General features: G+C 39.1%; 3 protein-coding genes across 3 annotated transcripts; all 3 read right to left on the bottom strand.

Moving 5' to 3' along the window:
* Positions 1 to 1308: 1308 nt before the first annotated feature.
* Positions 1309 to 5031, bottom strand: LOC103967379 (E3 ubiquitin-protein ligase MIEL1). The gene is made up of 12 exons (XM_009380629.3): positions 4870 to 5031; positions 4672 to 4759; positions 4444 to 4500; positions 4292 to 4324; positions 4125 to 4202; positions 3966 to 4009; positions 3825 to 3865; positions 3335 to 3417; positions 3160 to 3251; positions 2988 to 3057; positions 2157 to 2195; positions 1309 to 1818 (listed from the first exon to the last, which is right to left on the bottom strand). Exons 1-12 carry the CDS (start codon positions 4935 to 4937, stop codon positions 1693 to 1695), a joined length of 819 nt encoding a protein of 272 aa, XP_009378904.1. The 5' UTR covers positions 4938 to 5031; the 3' UTR covers positions 1309 to 1692.
* A 494-nt stretch (positions 5032 to 5525) lies between these two features.
* LOC103967381 (membrane-anchored ubiquitin-fold protein 3-like) lies at positions 5526 to 7780 on the bottom strand. Its single transcript, XM_048585793.1, has 5 exons — positions 7624 to 7780; positions 7122 to 7266; positions 6321 to 6548; positions 5994 to 6167; positions 5526 to 5817 (listed from the first exon to the last, which is right to left on the bottom strand). The coding sequence occupies exons 3-5, from the start codon at positions 6451 to 6453 to the stop codon at positions 5762 to 5764; spliced, it is 363 nt and encodes a 120-aa protein (XP_048441750.1). The 5' UTR covers positions 6454 to 6548; positions 7122 to 7266; positions 7624 to 7780; the 3' UTR covers positions 5526 to 5761.
* A 5404-nt stretch (positions 7781 to 13184) lies between these two features.
* Positions 13185 to 13969, bottom strand: LOC103967382 (monothiol glutaredoxin-S9). The gene has a single exon (XM_009380631.3). It carries the CDS (start codon positions 13714 to 13716, stop codon positions 13420 to 13422), a length of 297 nt encoding a protein of 98 aa, XP_009378906.1. The 5' UTR covers positions 13717 to 13969; the 3' UTR covers positions 13185 to 13419.
* Between the last annotated feature and the right edge of the window lie 1514 nt (positions 13970 to 15483).

Raw genomic sequence — 15483 nt, 5'->3', positions numbered from 1 at the left:
TCATAAAGTTGAAGATGCACACAGACAATCCACAACGTCAATCACTCTATTCACTGCTTTGTCTCACCACTAAAGTTGGTCCAAATTCATTTTCTAGGGTGACCAATTCCAATTTGTGCACCAAAATTCATGTGAGAGGAGAGATGTCAATTTTCAGTACCTTGTGGCCCAAGTTTGGATCCTCTCCAGATCCCCTCCCTGCGGATCCCGGGGATCAAGACACAAGGACCGTTCATTAAAGATCGTGCGGTCATAATTAAATACTTTTTACGCAAAACGAAATTACTTTACTTTTAAAAATATAAAAAACATTAATTGTGGCCGCACGATCTTTGATGAACGATCCTTGTGCCTTGATCTCCGAGATTCCCAAAGAAGGGATCCAGAGAGGATCCAAATCCCAAGTTCTTAACCCTCAATCTTTTAAAAGACTCCGCCTCTATATCCTATGGCCCATTCTTTTTTCAAGGCTCTTGTCACGCTTGTCGACAACCCACCGAACTTAGTTGAATGATCATGGATATCTTGGATGCTGACTCTTTGAACTTTGGTAAATGTCCATGGATACCTTGGGTGCTGCCCTTTTGAAGATTAGAGTTGGCTCACATGCCCTCCAACTGACTTCATGCCTACCAAGACTCAATGAATGTCCACGGATACCTTGGATGCTGCCCCTTGCATACATTAACAGGTGTGCAATATGCCTTTCCAAATAACTTTAGGCCTACCAAGACTCAATGAAATAGCGATATGCATGCTATTTCTGGTATAAAAAAAAAAATTTGCGCGATGCGCACGCTATTCTTACCGAAACCCCTAATATTATTTCCTGGATCCGCCACTATTGCCGGTGGAAGAAAAAATCAAGTCATGCAGTCTCCCGCAGTCAATCCTTGGTTGATCTCCAAGTTCTGGATTCTGCCTGATCTGATAATAGAAGTACTTCTGCCATCTCAACATCAATTCGCATTTGATGGTTATTTTACTTGAACATTTTCATTACGCTTGTAGACAGACGGAAAGCAAGCAGAAAGGGATTGGTTTGGCTTGGCTGAATGCCCGCATTCCACTTCCAACACATAAACACCATGGCAACATCACCTTCGGTGCCTTCAGTCAAGTGCAAAGCAGCAGCTGAAACTACTCGGCATGCAAGAAAAGAAACTACTTCACAGGGCAAAGTCCGCAATTGTCCCTTCACTTAGGGCTGTGAATCAGGGCCTACCTGTTAAGAGAGAGGTCTGACTGCCACACCGCTGCGTAGTGTTTACCTTTACCAATCCATTCATGCAGTCAGCTAAAGAGAAATGTTACAATTTAGGTTGTTCGATTTGAAAAACTACCATTACAGCGTCTTATAATATAAGTAAGAAATAGCGTCTTATAATCATGAGGCAGGCATGACAAATTGCTCACTGGCAATTACCACAGAGATTTCACGAAAAAATAACTCCATTGAAGCTATTCAAGTTCTCCTATCGCTTCGATTACTCAATGATTTGATATTAATTGGATGAACCAACGGAACCTAGTCAATTACAGCAGCTGTAGATTCTTTCACGCACATGGTGTACACGCGGCAGAGGCACGATAGGACAATTCTGGTCCAAACCGATGAAAGCATAGCCAAAAGAGTCTAATCTGCACTGCATAGCCTTCGCATATTCATTAACCCTTCTAATCAACGGAATGTCATTGATGATTTGTAGGTCTATCTATTACTCTGGTGTTGTATGAATTGCAGTTGCCGCACTTGTGTCCAAATATGTGAAAGGGGGCTTTGCTAGTTGTGTTGCAGTCGTTGCAAAGAATTGATACCTGGCAAAAAGCATTACAAGCGCAACTTTTTACATTCCATTTTTTCCCGAAATGGTATAGTATATAGATACGCTTACACTTAGGTGAGGAAAAAGAATCACATAATAAATAGAAAAGCAATTGTAAGTTGACAATTTCTGTATGTGTCGGACTATGCTGATAAAATATTGCATCTAAAAATTCATTTCTTCTAGACCGAAAAACGATTTGTGTAAAAGCATGCAATGATCAAAGACCTCATCAATGAAAGCCAATTACAAGGCCTGTACATGCACAAGGTCTGTAAACTATGGCTAAGTTAACTGAAAGATGGACCAAAAACGGGTTAAAGCAACTACCTCATATTGGTATTCCTCAGGCATGGCAGTGGCTTCAATCTATCACCCAAAAGAAAAGAAAAGAACTTCAGAATCACAATGACGGTGTGTAAGATAGCAGGCGGCAGGCAGAAATGTATATATCAAAAGCCACTAAAACCAGATAGTTTTATGTACTAGATATCATGGTCTGTGACAACTGTGCTAACAAAAAACAACAAAACAAGATTGAGAGCACCTGATAACCAATAAAAGAAATCTACAATGGTATCGCCCTAACTTGGGAAGGGAGGGGGAAGAATTAAACAGAGGCTTATAAGGTGATGGAGGCACAAGTTATGCAAAGCCATACTTTTTATTATTTGAAAACAATCATCACTATCAAAGTGACTATAGCAACTTTCATGGATGGTTTTGCTTTCTAAATATCCAAAGAAACCGCCAGGGAAATGCATGCCGAGCATAGGAATACCTAAGTTCCACTATAAAACTTGGGGATAATCCATGAGAAACTAAAAGGTGCAAATCCGGAGCCTAATTAGAAACAAAAATAAAAATACTAAAAGCACGAAGGGGGCAGAAACAAAGCAGTGTAGGGAACAACTCCACTTGGAAATTCCTAATGTTTAGGGTGTCTAGAAGCAGGGGCAGGGCACAGTTCCAGTGGAGGACTCCCTTATGGGGGACATTACCTGCTTCTAATGGAAAAAAACACAGAATCACCCTAAAACAGCTCACGAAATTTTAAACATGAGTGGCAAACACCAAAATCAATTCTATGTTAACTAATAAACACAAACGTAAAGTAGACTACAAGGATTCAAGCGGAATCAACGGGAACAGAATACATACTTCTGCATCCAACAAGTTCCACGTATTACCCATGTCGAGCACTGCCTTGGAGCAAATGGGACAGCGATATCTGGAAGATAAATCCAAAACATAATATGAGCAAACAACTACTATTTGAGTTTAAATCATCAAATTTACAGAGTAAACTATCTCAGAATAAAATGTAGTTAACTGATTTTGGTTTTGCATCTCAATGAAGCAATCTGAATGCATTGTGTGTCCACACTTCATAATATTTGTGACTTTAACCGAGTCAAAAAGATACTGTCAGGATAGCAAGAAAGTTGTTAGAACAACAGCAGTGTTATTTTAATTTATTTTATCGAACTACTAAATTAATCGCAGACCTCATAGCAAACAGGGCAGTGATTCTTCATTGAGTCTTCTACACATAAGTGGTTATCACGCAGAGCCACTGCATAGCAAGAACCTGTTTTCATGCAAAATGATCAGAAAATGCAAATCAGACCTCATGTTGCACCCCTTGGCCCTTGCTACGGATCTGCTATCTCAACTGTGATTTTCCTACTACTGAAAGGAAGGGTTGTTCATTTTTTGGCCAACCCCTCACTACCGTGGTTTCAACTTTCTAGCCACAAGCTCTAATTCTCTGAGTTATATAGGCCCCACTCCATCTTCAACAAATATTTTCTTGGGAGTACCCTATAATCGAGGAATTTTTCCTCTCTCCAAGTTAAGACGTGAAACAACCTCTTCGTTGATAAGCATGGAGGTGCAAGCTCGGATGAGCATGATTGAAACAAAAATAACAGGCAATGAAAATATTAAATTTACAAAACCAAATAACAAAAACAGAAAAACAAGGTAAGTGCATACCACACTTCTGACAATGGAAGAAATTCTCGCTACCACCAACTCTGATAATCAAAAATCCAACGAAAGCAATGGTTCAGTTTGAAATAAGGGCAAGATTAGAAAAACAGAAATCAACAAAAGGTAGATGATCAGTTGCCTAACCTACAAATTCCGCACTCGTTGCAATGAAATTGTCCCTTGTGAGTCTGCATTATTGGCGAAACAGTATATCAGAAATTAAATGCTAAAACTTTTGAAACCTAAAGAGTGGAAATCCAATTTCAGACATTCTATCTAATTCAATGAAGCTAATTAGCCTACATCGTCATCGAAGAACTTGCAGATGTCGCAATAGTATTCCCCCATGTTGACACCGCAGTTGGAACAAAGCTGAGCAACCTGGATACAGATTACAATGAAAGCAAAATAAAGCTCACTTGAAAGGTCCAAAACCATTCAAATACACGATACAATAGCGAAAATCGAACCTGTTGCTCGGTGTTGCAGACTGAGCATACAACCTACAACATGAATTGCAAAACCCAATTAATAATTTCCATCAAAACCTACACTAATCAACACTATGATTAAACACAACACTGAAAGCATGGACAAATATATGCGGGGGCAAAGGGCATACCTGCTTGACATCGTGCCTGACAAGCTCATGGCGGTCTTTCGGGTTGCTTAGGGAGCTCTAATTACCATAAAACATACAAAATCAAATACAAAAGTTAAAAAATCCCAAATTACATATGAACACACACACACACACACACACACACACACATATACATACATACATACATACATACATACACACACACACACACACACACACACACATATATATATATATATATATTACCGCGGCTTCGTTGTGGCAGTGGCGGCAGGGGAAAATCTGGTCGCAGCAAGGGGCACGAATCTTGCATCGTCTCCGATAATGATCGCATCTATCAGAAACAAGAACGAACATTAACAGATTCAGCGGTTGGTGAGATAAAACCCGCGAAAACACGAAACCGAAAAAGGAGGATGCGTTTTGTGATATTATTAATATTACCCGTATTCCATCTTTCCGAAATCTTGGCGGGTAAGAGTGGGCGGCGCAGCCGAAGAGTCTTCCTCCATGGGTGGTTGCTGCGGCAGGAGAATGCCGGAGTTGTTGAATGGATTGGAGGTAAAGAGTGTTTGAGGAGACAAGGTAGCTGTCTCTACGGACTTTGTCAATCAAGTCTGAAGGAGAAGACGACGACGCCTAAATGATTGGGCCTTGGACCCATTCCTAATTCATGCAGGCCCAAAACTATTTTTTAACCGCTAAAAGATCCACGTTGGCTAGAGCGGATACAAGTTTCTTAAAATCCGAGGTTGAATTTCATTTTCGTGCTCTAAATTAGTTTAAAGTATAACACTGCTTGTACAGGAAAAAATTGGAAACATGAGGTAACGGTCGTTATGTTTACCATAAATAAAGGCCAGATAAGAGATATACAAAGAATTTCTCTACACCTTTATTTTCATCTTGTATGTTGTTGTACACTCTTTTCAAGTATTTTGGATTACGGATTGTAATGTGAAATCCATATACCTTTTTCAAGTATTTTGGATTACAGATTATGTATTGCCCAAAACTAATTTTTCAATACCCTTGAAATTGCTCATTTTGAGTAAGTAAACATGGTATTAGGATAAATCCCATACACGAGAACCTTTTAGTTGTACTTGAAACGAAACTAGCTGCATTATGACACGTGAAATAGTAACACATATGATGTGCTGACAAAAGAGCACTAAAACAACAAAGGCAACTTTAACCGCATGACTACATACTCGAATGAAAATTTTACATTGCACTTACATGAAATATGAAAGAAAAAATTACAAAAAAAATTGTGAAAATCAAACGCGATCCGTCCGCTGCAACCGAAGCTGCAGAGAGCCTGCTACCCAGATTAAAGGAGGGTGCAAGAGCATGAGTTCATCTTTTGCATATCTTTCTGGTTTTTACCTGCACAAAACTCATCCCATATAGACATTAGGCACTGAACATCCTCCATGAACATTTCATAGCTTACAAAACAAGATCGTTGTTCGAAGATTTCAAGATTTTTCGAACAAACACAAACGTCAATCTGCATTTGTGACGAAACAGCTTGATTAAAACGAGGATTTAAACAAGTTAACCTGTCTTTTTGTTTTTGGGTACAAGAGGCTGTACTACGGCATGCATGATCACAGCCTCACCGGTCTCATTGCCCGCGGTTATTCTGGAATCAGCAAGTGTCTTGCTATTCTCTAAAACTCTGCCACCATGTATGATTTTCACTTCGTCTACTGACTTCGGCGTCACTGTTTTTGCTGCAGTGATCGAAACATGTATACATACATTAAGTGCAGCTAAATTTTGTATGAATGTATCTATTTATCGCACGATCAGTTCATCAAATCTCGTTTTCAGCAAATCAAGTTCATCAAATTCCAATTTCATCGAGCAAAGAATAATCAAATTACCTTGAGGCCACTCAGCAAGTAGCCTTTTCTTAAGAGATGATACTGTCATAGATGGTGCATAACTATTGTGTCCTATATCTGTCCCGTCGTAAATCCGGAACTTGAGTGCTATATGCTCCCCTCTTTGCCCCATAGCATATGTTCCCCTTCTCCTTTCTTCTTCTCCAAACTCGAAATCCCAAACAGACAACCTCCTCTACTCGAAAATTTCAGACTCGCGCAGCCCACCTGAAAAAATAAACAGAGCATAAGAAACCCCCAAATTTGGGATATCAAATCTCGTTTCTCGAAAGTAATATTCAAGACTAGACTACACATGAAAGAGAGCTCCCCATAATCTTTAACAAACAACATTCAAGACTACTTGGTGCAAACAAAAATTCAGACTCCTCCTATTCCTTCATCAGGATTGTTTATACATTAAGCAATAAGCACTCACCATTGCTTTTCAACGATCCGAACAGTCAATCTTCCTAACTCAAGACTGAAGAATGCATAGTGTAAACGAAAATTCAGACTCCCCACAATTCCTTTTCCGAGGACTGTTTTCATGACATCCTACTCAACATTGTACTTCAACGATCTAAACAAGTTTATCTTTTCAACTCAAGACTCAAAGAATGTGTAGTGTACACGAAAATTCAGACTCCCCAATTCCTTAATTGGGACTATTTATGACCTATACGCACTTGGCATTGTGTTTCAACGATCCGCACAGTCTATATTTTCAATTCAAGACTCAACAATGCTCACAAGTCTAAGCGAAAATACAAAATTTTGCGGAGAAAACTCGATTCTTACCTCTGCGAATTCAGCAAATGACGATTGATTCTTTGAAAGAACTGGAAAAATCTGCACATCCGAATCAAGGGCTTGGGGACCAATCCAACCAAGTAAGAACCTCATATGACCCAAGTGCTTCAAGTACTCGATGGAATCGATATCTCTGCACACGATGAGATAATGCTGAATCTATTCATCTCATAAATATTCAAAAAAATCGAATTGCAAGTTCCGAAATGCAATCCGACTACCAAAAAATTAAAAAAATATATAAAATTCACAAGATGTGCGATCCGTGCCACGATCTTTTACCAAATAAATCCTAGCATGAAAATCTGCTTGATTAATTGCGTATCAAATTATATAAAATTTAAAAAAAAAATGCAAAATCTTGAGCCGTAAAAACAGAAATCTCAATTTCAGTGATTGTGGAACTTATCAGGCGTGAGATTAGATTTTTCACATTCGTAGGATCAAGATTGTTGCAATAATAGTAAATTAAAGATCCAAGAAATCTCACATTTTCCGTCGAAATCCTTCATTTTCTCGGCAACCAAACAGGCGGTAAGCGAATCGATTCTGGAATGAAAAGAAAGAAACTGTGACGATTTCTAGCAGTGATCTGCAGAGAGGAGGCTTATTTGTGACCGCCTCGAATGACTAATATACCCCTCATTTGGTGTTACGGATAGTGGCGTGTCGTGTTGTGATTGGTCAGGAGGAGGTTTGAGAAGCGGTCTAATATACGAGTTCGTTACTGTTAGTTACTTCAGAATAATTTTGCCGGGCAACGCTCGTGTGGGGTAGTGCTCAGGGTAGCTCATATGGACCGCACCAATATGATTTTACCAATTATTATGGGTATAAATTCATTATCAAAATCGTTATTATGTTAATTTTATTGTTGAGACAGGTGGGAGTATTTTTTTGTTGTTGAAAAAGATGCTTAGATAAAAGTACAGGAATAGAAAAACTCATCCAAAACTCAAACATGAATATCATAAACTAAAATTGAGTATTAATTAAAAGACACGTTGTCTGATTAAACACGAGATGCTAAACAAATGGCTTACAAAAACTAGTGCAAAATTAAAATACATAGACTTCCATAGAGAAAACGGCAAGTTGGAAGAAAACAGTGGTGATGTAGGCAAAACTTTGGCAAAGAAAACTACTTGAGATAGACAAAAAAAAGTGTCACACATGCTTAAAATTCAACAAATACCAAGCACTGCATAAAAGGTTTGGTTGAAGGTTTGGTTGAAGAAATATTTCTTCAATCAAACCCTTCTACCAGACCGGTAAAAAATATTTCTTCAATCAAAACTAATTGGAGATGGATGGAGAGATATCTAAATGTTTTTTAAGTAGCAAGATTTCCCTCTCTCCAACATCGAATACTCTTAACACGTCCTTTCTCATGCATGGCATCAATTTTTACGTGTGAGAACGTACGTGATCGTTGAACGTGATACATAAATAGCCTACTTTGATAGGATATTAAAATATGAATATTGGCTTGACCCCGTGTGCAAGTCATTAGGAAGATTTATATAGAACGAGTTCACCGTCACCGTGGTGACCCTTTCCAATAATATAAGGACATGTGTTATGTTACATGTGACATTGTATTATTGGATTGGTTCACGTACGTGCAACCCTTCCATGTAAAATGCAAGTCGCCCAAGTTTGATAGTTTCCTAGTTTTGTGTGTAGTTCGCTTCTTGTTCGCGCTTATAAAACCCTAATTTAGTAAACGCAACTGATTCGAAACCCTAATGAACCATAAACGCAACCAGTTTTGAATTGGATTCTGCAGGCCATGGGTGCAAACCCTAGATATAGTTGCATCACCAAAGTCCAGGTGAGGCAAGTGCATGCCTGCCCTAATTTCCCCTTGCTTCCAATTAAAAACGACAACACTGTTTTCTTTTGAATTTCCAGATTAAGATTGACGGTGATTGATCATCAAAAGCCAACAATGAATCTTTGTTCTACGGTGATTATCTGGGGCAGCTCACCACTCGGCACTCACTTAAATGATTTTCTCCTTTTCCCTCAACTAAACTGGTGTGCTTGTCTCACTCCATTGGGGAATCTTCAGAGTACTTAATTCCGGTACGATTTTTTGTTCAATCTCTTCATGTGCAATGATCCTAGGAGTTTAAATTATTAGAGATGTGTAGGGCTATAGGACCATTGCAACTGGAGTCTAACTTGCTAAATGACACTGAGAGGGGGACCATTTCACTTGAAAAATTAGGTGCTTGCAGCTGTCTTTGTATTTAGAATATATACACATTAAGCCTCATCCCCACCGCAGATATGCCATAGTGCATGTGAATCCTATAAACACTAATAAAAACTCTAAACCCTAGTATTATGTCAGGAAATCAAAACCTTGCATAATAGTTTTAATAAAATTTGATCTCTAGCTCCATCCACCTTCAACTGGTTCTGAGTCGCATGCTCACATTCTAATATGGTATACCAGAACATACTATCATGTCACACATGCTCTTTATCATCCGATTCCTTAGACCTCTCCATCCATCAATTAGTCTTGGGCTAGATGCTCCCAAATATCTTAATTATTCTCGTTTGACTATACAAAATACCATCATATTCTTCATAATTTCCTCTGCACCATCCAAGCTACCAGCCGAATGAGTGTTGGATAGTATTAGTTATAACTTATAAGTGTAAGTTGTACTACTAATTATCATATTTTCTCTACGAGAAAGATATGTCTGATACGGTGAATCCGAAAAGGAATATATATCGGAGATGCGAATGCTATTTGCTCCCGCACTAATAATAATGGAAACTGTAATTTCCATGACAAGAATGATAAGGTTGACACTGACAGCCAAACACAAGTATATCGTTGGAGGGAGAGGAGCAGGAAGAGAATAAAAGTAAAGAAATCGAAACGAAGTGGTAAGGCGAGAATGTAATGCCTTTCTTTGTCTGTCATAAAGTTGAAGAATCTATGCTTAGAAAAATAGACCTCTTCTTCTTTTCTTTATACCCTTCCCATATGACTATGAGGGAAGGCAAGATTGGATTGCAGTAGTCAGATTTTATTAATTTGTCTCCCTCTACAAGTTCTGAACTTTAGGCGATGTTCAGCAAGCTTAATTCATCTGCATTGTATCGATTTTTCAGTTACAAGCATCGATCTGTCCTTATAATGTTTAAACAATGTGTGTATCTGTTTCTAAAAAAAAAAGTGGGTATCTCTGTTTATTAATCACATGTTCAGAAAAATGAATCACATTTTACTTGTAACAAAATTGAAAAGGTAATTAAAAATCACAACTTTACCGTTTGAAAGCGAGTTAATTAATGTCCTGTAGATATTTTCAAAGAGAGAGAGAGGGTGAGCCTTGGCGCAAAGGAAAGGTTGCTCCTTTGTGACCGAAAGGTCATGGGTTCAAGTCGTGGAAACAACCTCTTTGCAAAGTAAGAGTAAGGCTGTGTACGATAAACGTTCCTCCATCCTCTCAAAGCAGGGAGCGTTGTTTGGCTTGGGTCGCCTTTTAGATATTTTTAGAGAATTTTCAGGGCTTTATACTTTAATTTGTTCATAGGATATTCTACATGTAGGTTGACTGGAGGAACAAAAAGGCAGAAGTAGTAGAAGAAGAAAGAATATTGGGTAAATTACATTTTACCCCCTCAGGTTTTGGTGCAATTGCAACCTCATACAACATTTTAAAAACATTTCAATCTCATACATTTATTATTATTTTCATTTCAATTTCATATATCCATTAGAAAATCTGTTAAGTTAACCGTTAAGTGATGATGTGGCAAATATGAGGTCGTCATTTATGTTGACGTGGCTGCCAAACATGTGTCATGTGACATAAACAATTAATAAAAAATTAAAATCTAATTTAAATATTAACATATTAAAATAATTAATTAAAAAATAAAAAAAAAATACAAATTCTTCATCTTGCCACTCGAGCCACCCCTTCACTTGTCACCAACCCCGTCCCTTATCACCACCCTCTTCCCCCATCACTTCCACACCAAGCTTTTCCCTCCAGCATCACCACCATCCCCCATCACCACCTTTTTTCCCATATCTTTTGCACCAAGCTTCTCCCTCCAACACCACCACCATCCCCTATCACCACCCCCTTCCCCCATTATTTTCGCACCAAGCCTCTCCCTACAGAACCTCTACCATCAATTTCCTCATTTGCAAAGCCCCAAGTGTCACATCCCAACCCGGGCTCCACCACATCCCAGGCTCGACTCCGCCGTAGCACAATATTGTCCACTTTGAGCCCCGACCATGCCATCACGGTTTTGTTTCTGGGAACTCATGAGCAACTTCCCAATGGGTCACCCATTCTGAGATTGCTCCAGCCCAATCTCATCTAACTTCAGAGTTCCAATGGAATTCGAAGACAATAAGCTCCCAAAAGGCCTCGTGCTATATGGAGGTAGGTATGTACATATAAGGCATAGAGGATCCACTCCTCTGGGCGATGTGGGATCTAACAATCCACCCCCCTTAGGGGCCCAACATCCTCGTCGGCACACTTCAGGTCAGGGATTAGCTCTGATGCTAAATTGTCACATCTCGACCCGGGCTCCACCACATCCCAAGCTCGACTCCGTCCTAGCACGATATTGTCCGCTTTGGGCCCCGCCCACGCCCTCACGGTTTTGTTTCTGGGAACTCACGAGCAAATTCCCAATGGGTCACCCATCCTGGGATTGCTTCAGCCCAATCTTGCTTAACTTCGGAGTTCCAATGGAATCCGAAGTCAGTGAACTCCCAAAAGGCCTCGCGCTATATAGAGGTAGCCATGTATATATAAGCATAGAGGATTCACTCCCCTGAGCTATGTGGGATCTAACACTGAGCAACCCAGAGACCCTTCAATTTTCCTCCACCTTTATCACTGCCTTAAACCCTTGCCTCAATTTCTTTTTCCAAGTGAAGCCCTTCACCCCCAGTCTCCTATGTCAATCAGCAACTCTCGCTCACTCTCTGCCCGTCCCTTCGTCGTTGTTCTCACATAAAACAACCACCTAAATGTCCCCACCTCTGCTAGACGACTCACTACCACCACTAACTCAACTCCAAATGACTCGCTCGACTGGGATGAGTTCAGCAACTCCGCTGCCACACAATTCGAGGATGAGCTCAACTCGAGCTCTTGGCGCCTAATCTTCGAACCCGCCCCCTTCAAGCCTGACCTGGCCATCAACCCTGACACTGCACCTATGGACGACGGCATTTTGGAGATCGAGGAGGAGCTCGACTCGAGCTCCGAGCACCTCTAAAGACGACTAGGGCCTGGAGGTTTCTCTGAGACCCATCATCCAATTAAATTACTTGGATTTGGGATCTAGGGTTTAATCGCAAATGGGGAATTTGAATCAAATTAGATGTGGAAATTAGGAATTTGGGATTTTTGGTTAGACAAGGAGGTGTGGAAGTGATGAGGGATGGGGGTGGTGACGGGAGAAGGGTGGCTTGGGTGGGCCAATGGGTGGTGGTGGGAGAAGGGGTGGCTCAGGTGGGGAAGATGAAGATTTATGATATTTTTTTTAATTAATTATTTTAATATGTTAATATTCAAATTAGATTTTAATTTTTTATTAATTATTCATGCCACGTGGCACATGTTTGGTAGCCACGTCAGCATAAATGAGAACCTCATATTTGCCACGTCATCACTTAACTGTTAACTTAACAAATTTTCTAACGGATGTATGAAATTGAAATGAAAATAATAATAAAAGTATGAGATTGAAATGTTTTAAAGATATTGTATGATGTTACAATTGCACCAAAACTTGAGGGGGTAAAATGTAATTTACCCAAGAATATTTCTTCCTCATGTTCAATAAACTTAGTTGGAGGTAATTCACTTAAATTTTGGTTTCAAGTTGTAGAAAGAGAGCTTTTCATTCTTTCTTTGTATTTTATTTCTGCAATCTGCATTACTGCAATATTCTAAGCATATAAAAAAATTAACATGAACTTATATATTCTATAAATTGCTCTAATGTACGGAGAAGAGGATACTCAAATAATGGTGCACCAAGACATATAGAAAAGCTACTTCATTAAAAATAGGAAACATGGTTTAGGTTACAAGCTATAGCTGATCAAATCTTATAGAATACAATACACATGAAACACTACATAAGTATTTTAAGGAGGAAAAACAAGAGCACTACATGGACTTTTTTTAATACAAAGCTCACTACAGTACTAATTTGAGCCAGTTTATTTTTATTTTCAACATGATATTTGAGTAGTTAACTAATTAAGACATGTCTGCTACTGGTAAGGCTTCAGCTTTGGGATCAGCTGGCCTTTTAGGTGGAGGGACATAACTTCGTTGGTCGATCCAATGAGATTTCCACCTATGAACACCGCGGGCACAGGCGCGGTACACCCCATCCTCGTAAGAGCCTTCTCCATTTCCCGGCCCTCGGGATCTTGGTCAATCTCATAAACCACAGGACTCACCCCAATTTCTTGGAATAGAATGTTGACTGCATAACACAGGCAACATGAGCTCTTGCTAAAAATCACCACACCCTTCTCTGATGCCAACCTCATTACTTTGTCCATCTTAGAAAACTCGTTTGATCAGGAATATCTTCCCAATATGGTAAACTTTTTCCTTGAATGGAAAAGTAAACCAAATATGGCAAAGTTTTACCTGAGAATACTTGTTAACTTAAGATTTGATCAAAACCATCGGATCGAATTCAGATTGAACTCGATCCAATGGTTGGATTGGGTTTTGGAATTAGATGAGAATTAGATAGGGTAGCTAGAGAGAGAAGGGTTGAAGGCTTAAGGTTGTTTGAATATTAATTTGAGCTCTCATACTGGACTATTTATAGAAGCAGCATAGGGTGTGGACTGCTTGCTTCCTTTCAACAACAAAAATATTCAAAAGAAGATGGTCTTTACTTAGATGCCCTAATAAAAAAAATCTACTTTTTTATGATAAAGACTAGCATGTTCTGTTAGATTGAACAAGTTGCAGATGCTTTTCCTGCATGCAATACATGATTAGCGACTGATTCGAGTAAAATGAAGAGTTGTGCGTTAGGTCTATTGGCGAGAGTAGTGTATATGTCCTATATGTCCTTTGCGCACGAATGAAATGAATTAATTAGTTTACTAGTTATAATTGAGTGGTTAAATTGATATATGACACACGTGGATGGCCTATGCACCATTTCTTTTCAGGTTGTGAAGATTTAACCCAAATAAATACTCACTACGTACTGTCTCAAGACACAATTAACAAAAGTAGAGAAATTTTCTATAAGGCAGCTGGTCTTTATACCAGATTCTCTCAATCACGTTCCCTTGAATCCCTGTGCAGATTTATGGGGAATGAGATCTATGGCTTTCGGTGCTGTGTGATTCTCTTCTGTTGCGCCCACCAACTTGCCCGATTCCTTTTCACACGTAGGGGCTCGCCGGGCACGTGTGAGCTGATACATTATTCATACACGTTCTGATGCTACTGATTTTCCAAACTTGCCATGATCCACACGTTTTAAGAAACATCCCCCCTTAGTAGAGATGATGAGGATTAATTCTTCTTCTTGGAGGAAAGCGTTAGAATATAATGTGAGGTCAGATTATATATCATCGAGTAAATTAATTGCTTATTCTGAAGGCCACAGTGGATAACTTTTTGTTCTATTGGATTTGGAGGAATACAAGGCAAAGAAAGCTTAGGGTATCTAATTATCATTGTCTTTCTTAGATCCTTTAGCGTCTCAAGAGATTTTGCTGTGTAACTGAGATGAGAGCTGTCGATACAAGAGGACATATACATCCTCGGTTGTATGGATGCATCTTGCGTAAAAGCGTCAAGCACATGGCGTACCGAAATTCAGTTGGCAGTTGTTAAAGCCAAGAGATATTGATACTCTAGTCTATGGCAGCGCCAGAATGCTGAGAACCAACCCTTTCATCTTTTGCTTCTTATAGACTAATATATATAGTGTTTCCTATATATATACATGCAAAGGCTTGGATTCTTATCTTATGGTTATTCCATATTAGTGACTCATATACAACGAATTAAAATAATAATGAAAACTATATCTGCATCATATATACATACACACACACACATACACACACATATATAGTGGGAAATGGATATATACGCCCTAAGCTAGTGGATAAGTTAATTGATATTGGGAAATTAACAATATGGATAATGCTAGAGAGACTAAAGCTATAGACAAAATTTGCAAACTAAATGATGTGTCATCCATAGGAATAAGCATGTTTATCAACGCTTAAGTCATAATTCAATCATCAACTTCCATGTCATTTAGTTTACAAAATTTTGTCTACAAATTT

The sequence above is a fragment of a genome, unplaced genomic scaffold (genome assembly GCF_019419815.1).
Source record: "Pyrus x bretschneideri cultivar Hongxiangsu unplaced genomic scaffold, Pyrus_bretschneideri_v1 Contig23, whole genome shotgun sequence".
NCBI lineage: Eukaryota > Viridiplantae > Streptophyta > Magnoliopsida > Rosales > Rosaceae > Pyrus > Pyrus x bretschneideri.
Note: the sequence above shows the minus strand (reverse complement) of the source record. Positions and strands in the feature narration are given on the sequence as shown.

What these genes read in the sequence shown, in the direction of transcription:
- LOC103967379 (XM_009380629.3), bottom strand. Translation starts at nt 4,937, where the DNA reads ATGGAGGAAGACTCTTCGGCTGCGCCGCCCACTCTTACCCGCCAAGAT. An exon ending in TTCGGAAAGATGGAATACGG is followed by an intron (nt 4,760 to 4,869) that starts GTAATATTAATA and finishes TGTTTCTGATAG; the next exon opens with ATGCGATCATTATCGGAGAC. An exon ending in AACGAGTGCGGAATTTGTAG is followed by an intron (nt 3,866 to 3,965) that starts GTTAGGCAACTG and finishes TTTGATTATCAG; the next exon opens with AGTTGGTGGTAGCGAGAATT.
- LOC103967381 (XM_048585793.1), bottom strand. Translation starts at nt 6,453, where the DNA reads ATGGGGCAAAGAGGGGAGCATATAGCACTCAAGTTCCGGATTTACGAC. An exon ending in ACTTGCTGAGTGGCCTCAAG is followed by an intron (nt 6,168 to 6,320) that starts GTAATTTGATTA and finishes CGATCACTGCAG; the next exon opens with CAAAAACAGTGACGCCGAAG. An exon ending in ACCCAAAAACAAAAAGACAG is followed by an intron (nt 5,818 to 5,993) that starts GTTAACTTGTTT and finishes AGTTTTGTGCAG; the next exon opens with GTAAAAACCAGAAAGATATG.
- LOC103967382 (XM_009380631.3), bottom strand. Translation starts at nt 13,716, where the DNA reads ATGGACAAAGTAATGAGGTTGGCATCAGAGAAGGGTGTGGTGATTTTT.